A 20,000-nucleotide genomic window follows, 5' to 3' on the forward strand; every position below is an offset into this window, starting at 1 on the left:
CATCTGTCTGTCTATACATCTATCTATCTGTATATATCTATATCTATCTGTCTATCTATCCATGTATTTTTTATCTATCTATCTATCTATCCATTTATTTATGTATTTATCTATCTAGCTATCTGTAGTCAGACGCCTTTATCCCGAAGGGGGTGGCCACAAGCAAGGCCCCTACATGTCATCTTGTCCTCAGTCATCAGGCTGCCTTCCCTCCAGCTCACACCATCGTCACTCGTACACGTCTCCACTCAAACCCTCCATGTCGTCCTTGGCCTCCATTCCCCCCCCCCCGTCTCTGTCTGTCTGTTTGTCTATCTCTCTCTCTCTCTCTCTCTCTCTCTCTCTCTCTCTCTCTCTCTCCCCATCACTCTGTATTTATTTATCAAACTAATCATTAATCTGTGTCTGTCTGTCTATTTATCTGTGTATATTAGCCTGTCTGTCTATCTGGCTATCTCTCTATCTATCCATCTAGACACACACACACACACACACACACACACACACACACACACACACACACACACACACACACACACACACACACACACACACACACACACACACAAGATAACCCCAGCCCTATCACAACACATCACACACACACAGAACCATAGGGCCTCTCACCACCCCTGCCCTAACCACACACACACACACACACACACACACACACACAGTAAGTAAGTAAGTAAGTAAGTAAGTATTTATTGACCACAATATCCAGTTACACATACAGGATTTCAAGCAACAATAAACCTTAACATGATAAACAGTACATCAGATATTAGCAAACAATTATGGTCCACAAAACAAGTGAAGTATTAAAGGGTTGATCAGTGAATCTATATAGCCTTAATGAAAGATGGAAATCATTACACTTCTGATTAGTAACTTAATTACAATTTGACCAATGATATATCATAGTTAGAATAAGAGCATACAAAATGAATTAAATACACTTTAAATAACATAGGTTATGATAAACATTATGGTACACACTAGCCAAAACAGGAAAGGACCTTATACACTATCTCCTCAATAGGAAACTGAGCATCGTCACCAATGATTTGACTCCAGGAAGTAAAGTTATGTCTTGTACGTATGTGCTGAGTCAGTGGACACACCTCCAGTACATGCAACTCTGTTTGCACAGCACCACATGGACAGAACCGCTCTGCTACCGGGAGACGTCCCCGTCCACGCCGATTCCAACGGCCCGTCTCAATAGCCAGATTGTGACTGATTACCCGCAGCCGACTAAATGCCATTCTGTGTACCTCACTAGTTTTACCACGACATTTATAGATCTCGTGAACTGTTAAGGTAGGGTTCAGCACATTATAAATTAGGCTTCTAGAAGATGTAGAGTTAGAAATTGATTGCTTTAAAGATTCAATGCCGACTTTAACATCATCAACAGAATTATTAATTAAACTCTTAATGTGTTTACTTGTTGGTGTGTTAGCCGCCATGGTCAGCCTGACGGCGTGCACCCACGGATCATCAGGCATACCGCGCCTCTCCCCCCACAGTCGCTGGAAAAGCTTCCTCTGCCTTGCTAGTACTAAAGATTTCAGTGGCGGGCACCCGAGTTCCACGTAACAAACGGCCGTGCACGCCGTCATACGAGCTCCCAGCAGCTGTTTAATAACCCAGTTATACAATTTTTCCATTGGCCTCAAGTTCCCATTGAACCAGGACTCACAGCCATATAGGATGGTTGACATTAAGGCTGCTTCAAACATTTTCTTTTTAACATAAAATGGTATGTCTATATTCTTTTCCAAAAATGACACAAATTTCAGAATGTGGCACATTTTTGCTTGTGCGTGGGCGGTAATGGCGGACGACAGGGTCCCGTCGCTTGTGAACAGGCTGCCCAGATACACATACCTGTCACACCACTGCACGACCATATCACCAACGCAGAATGGCCCACGATCGCCCACTGACGCATGGATTGCAAAGAACTTGGTCTTAATATTATTCACAACCATGCCATTATTTACACAGAACTGATTCAGAAATGTAAGTTTATGTTCCATCCCGCGTCGCGTTGTCGAGAGAAGAACAGTATCGTCCATAAGGACAAGGAGATGAAGCCACTGTAAAAAACCATCTGGCCCACAATTGGACTTTATCAACATAATCATGCTGTTTACAAAAATGATAAACAATAAACAAGATGTTGGGGACCCCTGTCTGACGCCGATCCTGGATGTTACAATGGCTGTCCCAATAATGCTCAAAGTAACCCCGTATATCGCCACCAGCGCCGCTAACATTCGCGACCCGCACCCCAACTCACGTAACATGCGAAACAATTTGGCGCGAGGGACCCGGTCGTATGCCATTGAAAAATCGACAAAGCAAACAAATAACTTATGCTTTCTCCTGTGGGACAAATCAATTAACAGTCTAAGTGTCACACCATGTTCAATGCAGCCCCGGCTCTCCTGACTCCCTGCCTGCTCCCGATACGGAACAAACCACATACTTAACCGAGTTGATAGCACCATGTCATACAGCTTTGCCAAACAATTTATTATATTTATACCACGGTAATTCTTGGGTAATGATCTGTTACCTTTCTTAAATATCGTAACCACACGGGCCAACTGCCAGGATGTGGGATAAGAGCCAGAGGAAAAGACTGAATTAAACAACGCTAATATAAAGTGTATCCACTGGTCTGGTAAAAACTTTATAATTCCTGGGCTTATCCCATCAGGCCCACACGCTTTATCTTGCTTTAATCTATGTATTTCTCGCACAACCTCATCAAATTCTATGTCATCATCAAGAACTGGTTTGGTTACATTTGTATTAAACTCAGTAGGTACTATAGGTTCAGCATCATGTGGGTTATATACCTCCTCAAAAAAGGCTTTGAAATCCTCATTTGTGGGTTTTTTATTACCGTCGGAATCATCACTATCATCTCTATACTCCCCACGCCAGTCTATAGCTTTCCACATACGCCTGTCATCCATATCATTTAAGAGTCTCTCCCACCTGCTCACTGTGACATCCTCTGGCACAGTCACCTGAGCACACCGACTGGCACTAGCACACCTGTACAAAATATCGGCCATTTGGCTCACATTAGTATCAATGTCAGGATCAAACTGGGGAATATCGAATCGAGAAAGGTCCCCAATAAAGTTTTCGATGTGAACATCACAAAACTTTATAGGACGTTTTAACCGAGATTTCTTCTTCTTACAACTTCAATACAAAACTGCATGATCACCAAGCGAACCCGCCCGCACACCAAGGCACACCCTATCCACCACAGGGGGGGACAGAGCAACCGCTATGGGGGCGTGATCCGATGGAATATCAAGATCATTATTCACAGTGAAACTTTGAATGCAATTTAAAATTTGGGTAGAAGCAATACACACATCTACTTCGGAAATTCATTCATTACGTTTCCTATACGTCAGATTGCTCTTATAATGTTTTTCACCATATTTCAAGTTATTTACCACCACTAAATTTTTGCTCTACACATACAGTAGTCATAGTATCTGCATTCTCATTAGGCAAATTAATTTGATCAGGTATCTCAGGGTAGGTGAAATAATCAGATCCAGAGACAAGTAAATTCACTAAAATACTTTGAACACCAGTACCAAAACGTGTGTTCAGGTCTCCCATTAGTAGAACATTACAATTTTCCTCTTTTCCACATATGATTTTCTCTTGTATATAACTGAAACTGTTAGGATTAAAGTACTGCGAATCTGTAGGGGGTATATACACAAACCCCAAGAGCACAGTGCTCAATAGGGACAATCTGAGCCAAACTTGGTCTTTCATTTTACAGTCTACACCCATCACAGATGACTGTAAACAACGCTTTACCAGTACCACTGTGCCCCCTCTATGTCCGTCTGACCTCACAGTGTCTCTATAACAAACATAGCCAGGTAGAGAGATACGATCACTAGTTTTCACTTCATTCAACCCTATCACATCGTAATTCATTAACAATGCCAGTACAGTACATTGGGCTTTTCTAACTTTGTACGAACCCCATTGATGTTCCACGACATGATTGCAACATTTCTCCTTTGTGGTCCACCTAGAAAGGAGCCGGCCGCCAGCTGTCGATGACCACCTCATCACGATAAAGTTTCCTCTCCTTCGTGTCCAGCCTGATCGTGCAGCCGACGTTCTCTGGTTTAGTCCTCTCTGCCGCCTCAACATCCCGCAGACGCTTCCATTCGTTCCGTACAGAAGGATGTACGTCTTTCTTCACAAACACACGGTCATACGGCGCGCCAGTCTCCTTTAGCCTCCTGGTCTTCCCAAGAATTTTATCCCGCACCTGCTTCGAAGCCAAGGTCACCAGGATGGGCCTCTTACGTCCCCCTGGTTCACCTCGTCCCAACCTCCGACAGGACTCGATGTTCAGGGGTTCGCCCAGTTCACTCCAGATCTTGCTAAGTTTCCCCTCGTCCGTCGTTTCTCCAGCTAAGCTCTCGCCCTCATCAGGGACACCCAGGACGACCAGCCTTGTTTCCCTTTCTCTCCTGTCGATGGACTCCAGGAAGCTCTGCTGTCTGGCAATGATCTCAGCTTGCTTATCAATTTGCTCTTGCATATGTGACAATTTTTTATTGAAAACACTCTCTGGTGATGTTATTTTACTCTTGAGATCTGCCAGTTCTCTCGTGATCTCATCTAATTTCTGCTGTAGCTGACGATTTGGTTCCTCTAACCCGTTTTTTGATGCGAAGATGCAATTCACCAGTACATCTTTATTCAGTCTTGTTAACTGGTGTTTCTCCATTTGCCATAAATCACTCAAAGACACACACACACACACACACACACACACACACACACACACACACACACACACACACACACACACACACACACACAGAACCATAGGGCCTCCCACCACCCCTGCCTACTCACACCTGCGCCTTCCGGTCACCAGGTAGGGCGTGGCAGGTGAACACGACCAACCTGGAGAAGAACTTAGACTCCCTGCCGCCCTCAGCCAACGTCAGCGTCACCGTCACGGCCTTCAACGACGTCGGATACAGCGCCCCAAACTACCCGGTCTTCTGTCGCACCGAGGATGATGGTAGAGATCGAGCATTTTGGCCTCTATTCTGTATTGCATGGGAGACCTCGTAGGGTTTGTTCGTTAGCGATTTATTTTTGGTGATCATACCTTCTTTCTATTTTATTTAATTCATTGATTTTATGTCTGTTTAATATCATCATACTCTGAACCAAAGACGAGCAAAAGAATAGACAGTAAGATGTGATAAGCAAAATAAATCGCTCAGGAATATGTGTTAGGTAGCTACTAAGGGATCGAACCTACGAAGAGAGAAACCTGTACTGTACACAGGAAAAATCATCTGATAAATTACCAATATGCCGGGAATCGAACCCGGGACTCTCAGGTGAGAGCCAGGCAGCATACCACTACACCACGACCAGGTAAAAGTTAACTAACGTTGTCACAATCTTGTAACCAACGTCCCTCCTCCCCCCACTGTGGACCTGTAGTGGTATGCTGCCTGGCTCTCACCTGAGAGTCCCGGGTTCGATTCCCAGCATATTGGTAATTTATCAGATGATTTTTCCTGTGTACAGTACAGGTTTCTCTCTTCATTCTGACTTGCCGTAAGTGCTTGGGATAGATTAAAAGCATCTACTTGCCTGAGTGCCAGGGGGTTAACTCATCCTCTTGATGCCCACAGTGGGGGCGGAGGGACGTTGGTTACAAGATTGTGACGACGTGAGTTAACTTTTACCTGGTCGTGGTGTAGTGGTATGCTGCCTGGCTCTCACCTGAGAGTCCCGGGTTCGATTCCCGGCATATTGGTAATTTATCAGACGAACCTACGACTTTATAACTTAGGGTCTAATGTTGAAAATCAGGGTCGTATTTTGGGTTGGCTTATCGCAGCATCATTTCCCTGGCGATTTATACTCCCTCTTACACTCCCATTTCCTCTTCTATGCCATTGATTTAATTTTAAGCTCTAATACTCAAAATAAATCACTAAGAAAGAGATGTTATGAACCCTCCTGTCGCCTACAATACGTCCCACAAGGATTAAAAGCGTGTACGTTGCTGGTCTACCTAAGCGACCTTTCTTCCTCTCCCTTCGTATTCTCTGATGAAGGTTTTTAGAGTTATATGTTGTGTATAGCTCGTATTCTTGTCGGGTAAGAAAGCTCCTTCACACCTCTTCCATAGCGATTTATTTTCGGATATGGCTGGTTAATATCCTTTTGCATGTTACGTATGCTGAATATAGCGATGTTTCAAGGATTTATATAACACAGAAGAAAGTAAGGTGTAAAATGCAAAATAAATTGCTTAGGAAAAGTTGTTAGGGAGCTTCTTAATCGACAAGCACTTAGACTACCACTTGTAAATTCTCAGCCAGTTGCTATGATATCCAGCCACAGTCAGGAGGGAAAGACAAATCAGAGCTAGAGTCCGTTCACCTTAAAATGGCGGCAATGTTCGTCCATTGCAGTCCTTGCTAAATACCACAATACGTCGCTCTACATACTTCCCACGGCTCTCTCTCTCTCTCTCTCTCTCTCTCTCTCTCTCTCTCTCTCTCTCTCTCTCTCTCTCTCAGCATTCAGTAAGGATATCTGACCAATTTTAGACCAAGTTAAAGTGGAGAGAGTATAGGTGTTTTGCATGAGTAGTGACTGGATTGATGGACACTGTAGAAATGACATCACTTACAACCATCCTCGGATTTATATTTCTATGGCTGACCTGATTCACCTTTTTTTTTTAGGCGCTCTTGATTAGGTGCCCTTGAGGGGTATTAAAACATGGCTTCTATGTTTATAGTAGTATTGCTCACCTTCATTCATTCATTGAGTCAGTCAGTCAGTCAGTCATTATAATCATCATCATCATCATCCCGACCTCCTTTTCCCACATAAGGATGGGGTAAGTCAGGGTTCAGAAAGCAAGGACAGAAAAAAAGAAAAAGCGCCAGACATGGAACTAATCAACAGCACGTCCAGTGAGCTGGGCCACGCACTCATTCACTCACCATTCAAGCCCCTGGGATCCTGACTCTACCTTGCAGTAATGACCATCTGCATATATTTTATTGATACTTATTAAGAGAAAGAATTTGTAATGGATGATTGGCTGCCATTCGTTCATAATTCATCAATTTTTTGCTCCTCTTCAGTGTGATATAGGCGACGTACGCACTCATCATTCAAGCCCTCGGAATCCTGACGCCACATGCATAACCATCCGAACGCATTTCTCTGTGTCTTTTCATTTCCTTTTTAGTTTATAGATGTGCTTCATGTTACCCATCAGAGAGAGTTATATCTTTGCTGCAGTGCCTGGCCCATCAGATTTTTTTTTATTTTCCATTTTATTTATACTGTAGATACGTTTCCTGTTGCCCATCAGAGAGAGTAATCTCTTAGTCTTCATGCCTGGCTATCATTATTTTTTGCGTCTTTTCATTTTTTTATATATTTATAGATATACTTCATGTTGCCCATCAGAGAGAGTAATTTCTTTATCTTCATGCCTGGCCCATCAGATTTTTTTTTATTTTCCTTTTTATTTATAGATACGTTTCCTGTTGCCCATCAGAGAGAGTAATCTCTTAGTCTTCATGCCTGGCCCATCGGATCATTATTTTTTGTGTATTTTCATTTTTTTATATATTTATAGATATACTTCATGTTGCCCATCAGAGAGAGTAATTTCTTTATCTTCATGCCTGGCCCATCAGAACATTTCTTCTTTGTCTTTTCACTTCCTTTTCTTTATTTATAGATGTGCTTCATATTGCCCATCAGAGAGTACTATCTTTGCTTCAGTACCTGGTCCTCCTGAAGCCATACGGGCGGTGGTGACGGGGCCAACGACGCTGCTGGTTACCTGGTCTCCCCCTCGACCCTCCACAGGTGTCGTCCTCCACTACACCCTCTACTCCGCCAAGAATGACCAGGTGAGATTGTGGAGGTAGTAAGTAAGGTAGTGAGGTAGTAAGTGAGGTTGTAAATGAGGTTGTAAGTGAGGTGGTAATGAGGTGGTAAGTGAGGCTGTACAGTAAGTAAGGTTGTAAGTGAGGTAGTGAGATAAATGAGGTTGTAAGTAAGGTCGTAAGTGAGGTTGTAAGTAAGTATGTAAGTGAGGTAGTGAGGTTGTAAGTGAGGTAGTAAGCGAGGTGGTAAGTGAGGTAAGTGCGGTAGTAATGAGGCGGTAAGTGAGGTTGTAAGTGAGGTTGTAAGTGGGGTAGTAATGAGGTGGTAGTTTAGGTGGTAAGTGAGGTATGGGTCCTCATTTTGTCAGTTAGGAAAGCTTCGTTACACCTCTTTCTAAGCGATTTATTTTGCTTATTACACCTTACCGCCCATTTCTGTGTTACGTAAATGATTCAGTATTACCATACTGTGTACAAGTAAGGTGCAAAACCATATTAACAAGCTGCATCCAAAAATAAATCGGTAAGGAAGAAGTGTTAGGGCACTTCCTTAACCACCGGATGTACGAGTCATCCAGGTGTGTTTCCAGGTAGCGGTGAGGGACGTGGTTGGCGTAGGAGGCTCTGAAGTGACGTGGAGAGAGCTTAGCGGCCTCACCCAAGGATCCAGGGTCCAGGTAAGGCACTCACACCTACGACTAATTCCCTCTCGTAACTCAGACTTCCAGGAAGGACAGGTCTAAAGTCTTCTCATGCTCCTTGTTCCTCCTACAAAAAGATAAGGAAACAGATGGATAGATAGACTGACAGATAAATAAGGATCTTGGGTACGAGAGGGAAATTATCGTAGGTTAATATATTTTCTTTTATCAGAATGGTTAAGGAAACGTGGGTGCAGAATTTCCCCGTGTCCCTGGTTCATCCTGTAAATTCATATCAGAGTTACGGTAGGGAAAGAGTGGTAAATACTCGTATGTGGGAGAATACGACCCTAGTGTTTATCAAGGAGTCTATTTTTTGTGCGTTCTTGCCACTTCTAGATGATTTTATATTAGGAAGGCCCACTCGTACTGAAGAGGTTAAACAGAGATAACATTTAACCACTTCAGCTCGACAAATCTCTCTGAAGCTGAGGAGACATGATTGCAGTGAACTGTACAAATGTATTAAACTGTTTTTTAAGGTGGCAGTGCACTGTAGCCATCACATTCCTATACAGCTTGGAATATTAACCACGTAAAGGCAGCGTCACTGGATTATTCTGAAATTTAGACGTCCTGTATGCTGTACCCTCTGGTCAGCAATCGTGCTTAGAAAACTTAGAATTACTCACCCACTGCTTCCTCCCTGCAACACCTGCCCATTCACCGTCCCTCTAACACACCTGTCACTATAGTTTATTTCAGATTAGAATTGGAGTTGCAGGTGGTTAAAGTCATGGAGTACTGGACAGGTGTGAACAGGTGAAAGTCGTGGCCGAGTATATTTCTACCACGAACTGAACTATAAAACAAAACTTACAGTTACATCACCTATAATGTTACGTGGCTCTGAAGTTACTATATTTTCCTTTTCTTACTTATTTTCACTGAACTGCTGCTGCTTTTATTAACCTTAACTTTGTCACAGTCACATAATGGGGGGAAAGTTTGCCTAATATTGTACCTCTTTAAACCCTTCCTTTTTTTCCTGCTGGGTTATATTCCGAAGCTGAGAGAAGCTTGGTATGGTTCTGTGCCCACACATGATGCTACGACAAAAGTTCGCCAAATACTGCATCTAAACTTCTTTCTTCTAGTGAGAAATATTTCAATGCTGAAAGAGGCTTCGTATACCCTATCACTTTGTATGCCCATAGACGATTTCCATACACATGATACGTCAGGGAGGAGAGTGACAGACATGCCTGAAGCAGTTTATAAACGCACTAGGAGTAAGCGAACTTCTCTCCCTGGCCTTACACACATAAATACATGATTCTAGTCTGAAATAGACCCACTGGAATAGTAGGTGAACTGCAGTCTCAAGTCATACATACATAATTACGTGCCGAATTGTGGAGTGGATCTAGTACTGAAATTTTGCTACTAGTTCTACAAACACGTTTCATATGACGGACCGGTGTTGGCATTGCAGGTGTGGGTGACGGCCACAACAGCAGCGGGTGAAGGCAACGCCTCACTCAAGCTGACCGCCCTGCCCTCCCCCAAGTCGAGGTACTCCCCCGTGGCTGTGGGTGGCGGCAGGACCTGGAGGGTTGGTGCGGGATCTGGAGTGACCCTGGGGTGTCGGGGGCTGGGGTCGCCGCCCCCCACCATCACTTGGACACGAACCGGCGTGACAGTACAGAGCAGCCAACTGACTCAGCCACTGCCAGGGGGGGACCTTCATCTCACAGGTGGGTAACGTAAAAGCCAGGCCCATTGTACTCCTTTCTAGATACAAGTGCCCCAGTACAGGCAGCCGTAATTCGTTCATTTAAGGGTCACTGCATCCCACTTTCACTTGGACTTGAGACGGACTGACAGTAAGGAGCAGCCAATTGACTTACCCACTGCCAGAATCAACCTTCATCTCAAGAACCAATCACAGCACGTTGCACAGTGGTCTAAAGTCACCATTTCTTGACCAGATTTCCAAGTTATACTTCTTGTTGATTTCACCTACCGTATGCAGGCACAGTCGAGGATTAATCTGCACTACACACTTGCCCACCACTTTAACCATCGACTGAGACAAGTGGTGACGAAGTAGATATGGCTGATTAGTATCGGTTTTTAGGTTATTTATGCAGAGTATGGCGATATTGGAAGGATTTCTGTAACAGAGAGGATGACAGTAAGGTGGGATCGCAAAGTAAATCGTCCAGGAAAAGGTGCTAGGGAGCTTCCTTAACCGACGAGAATACAGGCCTTGGTATGATTCTCTGTCCTTAGATGATTCTCCCTGAAAACATCAGGGAAGAGAGTGACTGGCAAGACTGAAGTATGACTTAGGTGCAGTGTAAGAGTGGGTAAAGTTTTGCTTTTGTAAATGTTAGCAGTTTCTATGGATCTTATATTTTAACCTGGCCTAAATCATCGTCCTTTTGCTGTTTATTTTATATAGCTCTGTGGCAGTATAGGATAATGCCTGTCTCTGTATCCTTTCCATGGTTCTTCTTCGTCACTAGCATCTTATTGTAGTATTAAGCAGTCATTAGAATTGAGAGTTCATGATGGAGTTACCAGTTTTAGGCCAAGTTAAGGTGAAAAGAGTTCAGTATTATCGGTAAGAACATCGTGTATAACGCATTCATTCCATAACACTGCTTTGAGACTAGCATCTTATTCTAGTGTTAATCTGTCGTTACTACTCAGAGTTCGAGAGAGAAAGAGAGAGAGAGAGAGAGAGAGAGAGAATGGCAATTTTAGGTCAGGTTAAAATGAAAAGCGTATAGCAGCATCAGTGACCACATCGTGTATACCGCAGCTGTGAGGGAGACTGAGAACTACACATGCTGGGTGCGAAACAGTGTGGGGGAGGACAGCGTGACCCACCAAGTTGTTGCTCTCACCCCACCACCACCGCCCACCCTGGTACTTGCACACGCCACCCACCACACCCTCAACCTAACCATCACACCCACTGGTGATGGAGGGGCGCCCATTCTAGGTAAGCTGAGAGGTTTTGTGTGTGTGTGTGTGTGTGTGTGTGTGTGTGTGTGTGTGTGTATTAACGAATGGTACTGTCACGGGGTTTTTAGGAAGTATGTATTATTAAAGAATATTTATTCAACAATACTTAAGAACAGGACAATGAATTGTATTATGAAAATCAAGCAATGATTACTTTATGCCGGCTTACTTCGCCGATTCTCTAAGGACGAGAATTTATAAACTTGCCCAACAGTACACAGCAGAGACTAATTACTCACAAGTACTATTTATTAGTACTGTTGGCCTCTGGAGAAAGTGACTCTACCCCTGACAATCAATAACTAATGCTATTAATGATAACAAGTTCTTGCTGATGCATTAACTCCTGGTTGCACAACGGATTTTAAGCTTAATACAAAAGGACTGGCCTAAGTACCAGTTATGAATAGCAAAGTGTTTATGCAAACTAGGAGCTATAAGTGAAATAAGCTTAATATGGAAAATAAAACACGAGTTTACATTACATTAAGCTCAAGAAAAAGAACTGTTAATTTATTGATTACAATAAAATAAATTAACGTTACATGAGTCTCAAGATGAATTCAAATAAGGAGATCGCACTCACTCGCTCACTCAAAAGCTAAACTCTTAAGCCTAGGAAAAACGAAAAGAAATACTGGTCAAAGAGTGGACTAAGCAGATGACTGGGCGTCATTGCTAAGGAAGGACACTGTACACGCTGAGTCTCCCACCAATCACACTAGGTGGGAATCCAACGGCGGCGGAGGGAACTAGGCGTCGTTGCGAGGAAGGATGCTGCCACACACACACTACCTGCTTCCGCAGTGCTCAAACCTTGACTGATTTCAAATCGTGAGAAAGAGGCGAGTGTCGAGCCGCATTGCTAACGGCTAGAATGAGTGAAACACGCCTATAATAAATCGCTCAGCGGAAGTGCTAATGTCTCACACAAAGACGATCACTTATGACACAGTGAAAAATTGTTCTGAAAACACTCCCGACCGGGTGAATACGTGGCGGTTGACTGAGTGATAAATACTGGGATTCCACTAGAGTTCGCGGTTTCCCACCAAAGTTGATGTCACGAGTTTATTCAAATACAAAATCGCGCCGACTCGTGACAGGTACAGCAGCCATTTTAGGTGAGAGAGATGTTAATTACCTGTGTACAAAGTAAGAAATGGGGAAGGAGCAACACCGATCTAAGGTGAGCCGAGAGATTAACCCCTTCAATCCAGTGAGGTCTTTTTCAGTGGCACCTTGCTACCTCAAGACGATTTTATTCAGCTTCTGAGAGCGTCCTAGCAATGAAGGGGTTGTGAAGGCTGTATCTAAACCCTTCAGTTTGAGAAGCCTGAATAAATGGGTCTGGAGATAACAAGAAGGAACAACAACAACAACAGCAGCAGCAGCAAAAGCAATCTGAGTGACGGACCTTAATTTAGTGTCTGTACAGTAACAGAAGATTATCAACCATCCATCCATCATCCAATCCTATGCCGCCCCATGAGGAGAGTAGGAGCCCGGGGCTAGGCAAGTTTGACATTTAAGATGAGAGTGACCAGCCTCACTCATCCCTGCGTAGCATTACGTGAGCACTAAACCGCAACCATCCCTTGGATATAAACCTACACAGGCTCAATCCGATTGGAGCGCCTTAATAACCCACTAAACCACTAGGCCCCATAATTCGGTTACATGGTTACCACCTAGAGTGGTGTACAGGAAACCATTTGGCATGTTACTCAGTGTAGTCACCCATAGGCAGAAGGAAGAGGAAAGAGTGAAGGAAAGGCAGAAGAGGGAGTGTAAAGTCACCCGTAGGCAAATGGAAAAGGAAACGAAAATTTATACTGAATATTGTGGAGAAATCGATAGCCTGCGTGTAGTCAAGTTCTTGCAGACCCAGGACTATCACAACGTGAACCCGGTGGACTGCAGGCTTAACTATCCTCCTGCAGTCCACCATCCTCCTCTCAGGAGACAGGGATGTAAGTGAAGGATGTTTATATTACCAGGTAACTGAGCCGCCCGGTTCTATCAGTGTTACCGCATAAAGGCCCCCCTCTCCAGCACCACGTGTACAGTGAGTCTTCGTTACATGTCGATAATGCCCCATACTATTACTGCATTAAAATGCAACAGGTTCTGTAAATAGAGCAAAACCGGCAATTCGTTTTTAAAGGTAGCAATGAAACTTTACTAGGCAGTTTCCCTACATATTATACCAGACTTAATGGCAAGAGAAGGACCTAAAAAATGCCACATGTAACTACCGCTTTATATATTATATATTATTACAGTGTGTGTGTGTGTGTGTGTGTGTGTGTGTGTGTGTGTGTGTGTGTTTAGAGACAGAAGCACCCCAAAACACAGACATTGCAATCATAATGTGTCTACAACAGGTTATACCGTGCACCACCGGGTAAGGGCGGGTGAGTGGGTGGAGGAGCGTGTTGATAGTGGTGGTACAGGTGCAGTGGTGCGAGGTCTGCCGTGTGGAGCGCCTCACCACCTCTACCTCACCGCGTGGAACAGCCAGGGCACCAGTCCACCCAGCCCAGTCCTTCTGGCCACCACACTGGGCAGCCGTAAGTAGCTCATTCTTCGTAGTCCTTCTGAAGCTTCTCTTTTAGATCCATCGTACAGATACAATGACAAGACAAAGCTCACTACCGCTCCAGTATACCCAAAATGCAATGCCACCACCATCACAATACACTCACTGCATGCACCACACTATCACAGCAGACTGCAGTTTCATTAAAGCCTCAGCATAGATTCAGTAAAGGATAATAGGGAGCGACCGGCTGACGTGCTGGTTTCCTAAAGTGCACTGGGTCCAGTATAACAGCAACAACAACAATAACAACAACAACAACTACTACTACTACTACTACAATTGCTGCTGCTGCTACAACAACAACATCTACTACTACTACTAATGCTCTCGGGACATAACCTCGGCCAATATCCTCTGTTTCTCACATCCCTATGCTGGCTAATATTGCTACGCTGGAAGAGGTCTGATATATTTCTCTGGCCATGTATGATGCTCTGATATGATGCCTCAGGAAGGAAAGTGACGGACATGCCCTAAGTGTGATGCAGAAGCAGTGGATTAGTAGGCAAACTTTTGTCTCTGCCTGTAAAGACTGGATATGTTCCTCGCTGGACACTCGCTCACAAATTGAAGTCTCTGACTGTGAGATTAGCGATGAAGGAAGAAGGTTTATACTTACGCCTATCAAGTACACGAGGTTTATGAAAGTAGACAACTCTTACCACGTCCTACTCTTCCTATGACGGCTCCTGTACACCTCGCATATTCCCCACTGGACACACACTGACTGAAACATCTGAATGTAACACCAAGGACAGATGGAGGTTTAGATTAATACCTGTCCATTGTAGTGTACTTTAGGTTATATATACTTACACTCAGCCACGACTCACACCCATCCACACTTGCTCATACGCCTTCATTCTAACTTCATGACCTGTAATTATTCCCGTTTCAGGTAAAAATTATAATTGCAATTGATGGTATTAATGTTGGGCAGGTGTGGAAAGGTGAGTCTAGGGCCCTTATTCTCGTCCATTAAGGAAGCTCCCTAACGCCTGTCCCTAAGCGATTTACTTTGCTTATCACTCCCTACTGTCCTTTTGTGTGTCCTTTAAATCATGCAAATACCACGATACTCAGCATTAATAACATACAAACTGATATTAACCAGCCGTATCCAAAACTAAATCGATATGGAAGAGGTGTTACGGAGCTTCCTTAACCGGCCAGAATACGAGCCTAGGTGCTGTTAATTGTAGCCTGAAATGGGATCTACAGCGGGGGGTATTTGGGCTTGCAATAATTGTCTGATCTTCCTGTGACAGCCCCTGGACGCCCCGACCCTGCCCAGCTGGTGGAGGTCAATTCTACCTGCGTCATACTACGCCTCTACACCTGGCCGGAAGTTGGCTGCCCCATTACACACTGGAAGGTAACGTTGCCCTCTCCTCACACTGATTTTGACAGAGCTATCCTCCGCCATCAAGCTGTCCTCCCTTCACATCACTCTCAGTTATATGCCTCTCCATCCCATCCCTTCACTTCACCCTCGATCTCATTTATATACCTCTTCATGCTATCCTTCATCCTCGATCTCCACCTCCCTGTCATCCTCTCCTCGTTCACATACATACATTTTCCTAGCCAGTCTCTCATTCTCCATTTTCTTCACACGACGGCAACGCTCATTATTAATACCGACGTACTGTACTGTAATATACGAGAGGATGCTGACAGTCATGATAGCAGTGATAATATGATATGGAGTTGATATGAGAATGCTTATGATGTCACTTGTAGTATTCCCAAGGTTCTACACAGGACAATCTCAACCACAGTACGATGATGATGATGATGATGATGATGATGATGATGATGGATGATGATGATGGATGATTGATGATTGATGATGATGACGACGACGACGACGACGATGACGACGACGATGATGATGATGATTGATGATGATGATGATGATGATGATGATGATGATGAATGATGATGATGGATGACGATGATGGATGGTGATGATAGATGATTGATGATTGATGATGACGACGACGACGACGACGACGACGACGACAATGATGATGATGATTGATGATGATGATGATGATGATGATGATGATGATTGATGATGATGATGATGATGATGATGATGATGATGATGATGATGGATGTGGTGTCACTTCGAGTATTACCACAGTTCGGTCTCTTATGTCTGATTTGTACACCGTATTAATTTCAGCCAAAAATATGATGATGATGATGATGATGATGATGACAATGATGGTGGTTATGGTGTCACAGAGTAATCCCAGAGATCTGTCTCCTGTGTTTCACTTCTACACCAGGATCATCTCAACCAAAAATATGATGATCAAGATGATGAAGATGATCAAAATGAAGAGGATATGATGATGATGATGATGATGATGTTGATGATGTCACTAAGGGTATCCTCACAGTTCAGTCTCTCACACCTGACTTCTTCGCCAGGTTGAGCAGAGCAGGGACGTCTCCAAGGGCGGGTGGACGTCCATACTCCCTCACGTGACCCGCGACACGAGTGACCTTGGCGTGTGTGACCTGACCTCATCCAAGTGGCACCTGCTGAGGATCACGGCCGCTTCCACTGCCGGAGACACCACCGTTGTATACAGAGTGACGACCAAGGACAGCGAAGGAGGTGAGCTTTGAGGGAGGTGAGCTTCAAGGGTAATTATCGCAGTTTCGGACAGTTAGGCTCCTTGTTTGCGTAGTTGATTGAGGTTTGATTGATTACCCTTGATTAGTTAGGTTAGCTCAGTTAGGTCAGGGTTGTTAGGTCAGGTGAGCTTAGTAAAAAAAAATATCAAAATAACCTTGACTGTCCGGTACTGCCAATTCACAGGTGTAAGCATATTTGACAGACGATTGTGTGTGTGTGTGTGTGTGTGTGTGTGTGTGTGTGTGTTTTACCATTGTGTGTGTATCTGTTCCCATTATATCACATGAACGGCTTGAGCTATCAACATGAAATCTTCAGGGTATCAAGATATGGGAAAAATCTTGCACGAGTTCGAAAATGCATACTCGGGATCAAGTTAGTCACTAAAATGGCTGCCAAAGGTCAGCTAGTTTTTATCACCCGCCTTTACCACCATTATATGTCATGAACCGCTTGAGCTATCAACATGAAACCTTAACGGTACCAAGATATGGCCAAAATCTTCCAGCTCCCCTGGGGGGGCGGTCACTCCCCCGCATCATCTGGGGGGAGCGGGGCCTCCCGGCTTCCCCAGGGAGGGGCGTCGCCATCTGTCCTCCTCCTGGGGGGGCCGCGCTTATAACTTGCCCAACAGCATATTCTGGAGGGCGATTATCATTCGACCCCCCAGTACTTCACTCTAAGTTAATATCGATACACTTTTTTGTGAAACGCGGTGACTGAATGCCGTAGAGTTTTGCGAATTTTCTTCACATTTGGTTTGTAAGTAGCTTGTACCTTGGCCATCAGCATATTCTGGCGGGCGTTTAGCATTCGACTCCCAAATGTTTTTTTTTTCATTGTAGCTGATCTTCACGTCACTCAGTGAGAGAGAGAGAGAGAGAGAGAGAGAGAGAGAGATGCTACTGGTCTACATACTTTTCACAACATTTCTTCGTGACTAGCATCATACCATTCAGGGCTTCATTTATCGTTACAGTTCAGCTTTCAAGATGGTGAGATGGCAATTTTAGGCCAAAGTGAAATGAAAATAGTATAGTAACCAAGGAGACTCATCCCTGCTTTATAAATAAGGTTCATGTTGTGGATGTTTTTTTTTTATGCTAGGAAGAAGGAACCAAAGGACACGAGCAACAATAAGTGTTCCTTCCAAGAGAAAAACAAAATACAAGAGAGAGCCAAATTCAAGATCCGATTATTTCGAGATGCGTGGACACACTGCGTTTGAAAGACTAGAGATCATAGCTAGCAGGAAATACAGACAAAGGGAGACAGTTCCAGAGTTGACCTGTTGCATAAATGAAGGACTGGGAGTAATGGTTAACTCTGGCATTAGAGAGTTGGACAGAAAAGGGATGAGAGTTTGCTGCTAGACAGGTGCTACACGCCCGTCGTAGAGGTGGAGAAATGCAAGCAGAGAGTTCAGAGGAGCAGTGACCATTGAAGTAGCGACAGAAAATAGATAAAGATGCAACAGTGCGACGAAGAGACAGAAGTTGAGGGGAGCCAGTAAGAGGAGGAGAGTTAATGAGACGAAAAGCCTTTGACTCCACCCAGTTGAGAAGAGCTGCATGTGGAGAGCCTCCCCACACATGAAAGTTGTACTCCACACAGAGGCGGATAAAACCCCTGTATAGAGTCAACAATTGCGCAGGGGTAAAGAAGGAACGGAGTCGGCTTAGCACACCTAATCTCTTGGAAGCAGATTTTAAAGGAGATGTAATATGATCTTTTCAAGATAAGTCCCGAGTGAATGAAACCCCAAGCATGTTCAAGGATGATGCAGGATTGAACTGTATATTATGAAATTTTAGTGGGTACACCTGTGGAAGATTTTGTTGGGTTGATAGTTGTAAGAACTGAGTCTTAGATGCATTAAAAACAAGATTATTTTTACCCCAGTCAGAGATACGAGCCAAGTCAGACATTAGGTGTGCCATAGCCTCATCCCTTGTTTGTTGAAGTAACTGCTGAGATGGGAGTTGCGGGAACTGAATGGGAAGGTGAAGGGTGAAGTCATCAGGGTACGAGTGGATAGGGTTAGATGTACAGCTTAGAAGGTCATTGATGAATAAAAGAAAGAGAGTTGGTGATAGGAGAGAGCCCTGAGGAAAACCACTGTTGATAGATCTAGGAGAAGAACTATGGCCGTCTACAACAGTGGCTATAGAACGACAAGAAAGGAAGCTATAGATGAAGGCACAGATAGAAGGACAGAAACCATAAGAGGGCAGTTTGGAAATTAAAGATTTATGCCAGACTCGATCGAAAGCCTTTGAGACGTAAAGTGCAATGGCAAAGCTTTCACCAAAGTCCCGACAGGAGGATGACCAGGAGTCTGAAAGGTAGGTGAGAAGAACGCCAGTGGAGCGTCCCTGACGGAATCCATACTGACGATCAGAAAGAAAGTTGTGATAGGGAAGATGCTTTAAAAATTTTCTATTAAGAATTGACTCGAAAACTTTAGAAATACAGGATGTTAAAGCGATTGGACGATAGTTAGAGGGTTGGGAATGGTCACTCTTCTTTGGGACTGGCTGAATGAGAGCAAACTTCCAGCAAGAAGGAAACATACAAGTTGATAGACAAAGGCGAAAGAATTTACCTAGGCAGAGTGTAAGCACAGCAGCACAGTTCTTGAGGACAAGAGGAGGGACTCCATCAGGCCTATATGCCTTGTTAGTATGTGATGACAGAAAATACATCAGCTGAAGAAATGTTAATGTCAGCCATAAGGAAGTCAGAAGGGGGAAGTGATGGAGGAACAGCACCAGAATCGTCTAAGATGGAACTGGCGTAGAAAGTCTGAATGAAGAGATCTGCTTTATCAATAGAAAAAATAGCTACAGAACCATCAGAGTAGAAAAGAGGAGGGAAGGATGATGAGGTAAAGTTGTTAGAAAGGTTTTTGGCAAGGTGCCAGAAGGAGCGGGAAGAATTCGAGTTGGAGAGTTGAGAACATTTAGTACGGATGAAATTATTTTTAGCAGAGTGAAGAACAGACTTAGCATGATTCCGGGCAGAAGCGTAAAAAAGATGTGATTCAGGGGTGGGTTGGCTCCGGTACGTTTTATAGGCCCTCTCCTTGTTGCAGACAGCAT

The 20,000-nt window shown here is 44.0% G+C and overlaps 1 protein-coding gene across 1 annotated transcript in view; it reads left to right on the forward strand.

Annotated features, from left to right (window-relative positions):
* The window catches only part of LOC145412417 (cell adhesion molecule Dscam1-like), a 56,280-nt gene that overhangs the window by 14,528 nt on the left and 21,752 nt on the right, over positions 1–20,000 (forward strand). The window contains 8 exon segments of the mRNA XM_080282304.1: positions 4,955–5,104; positions 7,858–7,988; positions 8,555–8,641; positions 10,101–10,362; positions 11,436–11,618; positions 14,029–14,214; positions 15,515–15,621; positions 16,689–16,878. Of these exon segments, the coding sequence (XP_080138430.1) occupies positions 4,955–5,104; positions 7,858–7,988; positions 8,555–8,641; positions 10,101–10,362; positions 11,436–11,618; positions 14,029–14,214; positions 15,515–15,621; positions 16,689–16,878 (1,296 nt within the window).

This window comes from Coenobita brevimanus, chromosome 12, assembly GCF_032717465.1.
Source record: "Coenobita brevimanus isolate Jiangsu-jjx chromosome 12, ASM3271746v2, whole genome shotgun sequence".
Classification (NCBI taxonomy): domain Eukaryota; kingdom Metazoa; phylum Arthropoda; class Malacostraca; order Decapoda; family Coenobitidae; genus Coenobita; species Coenobita brevimanus.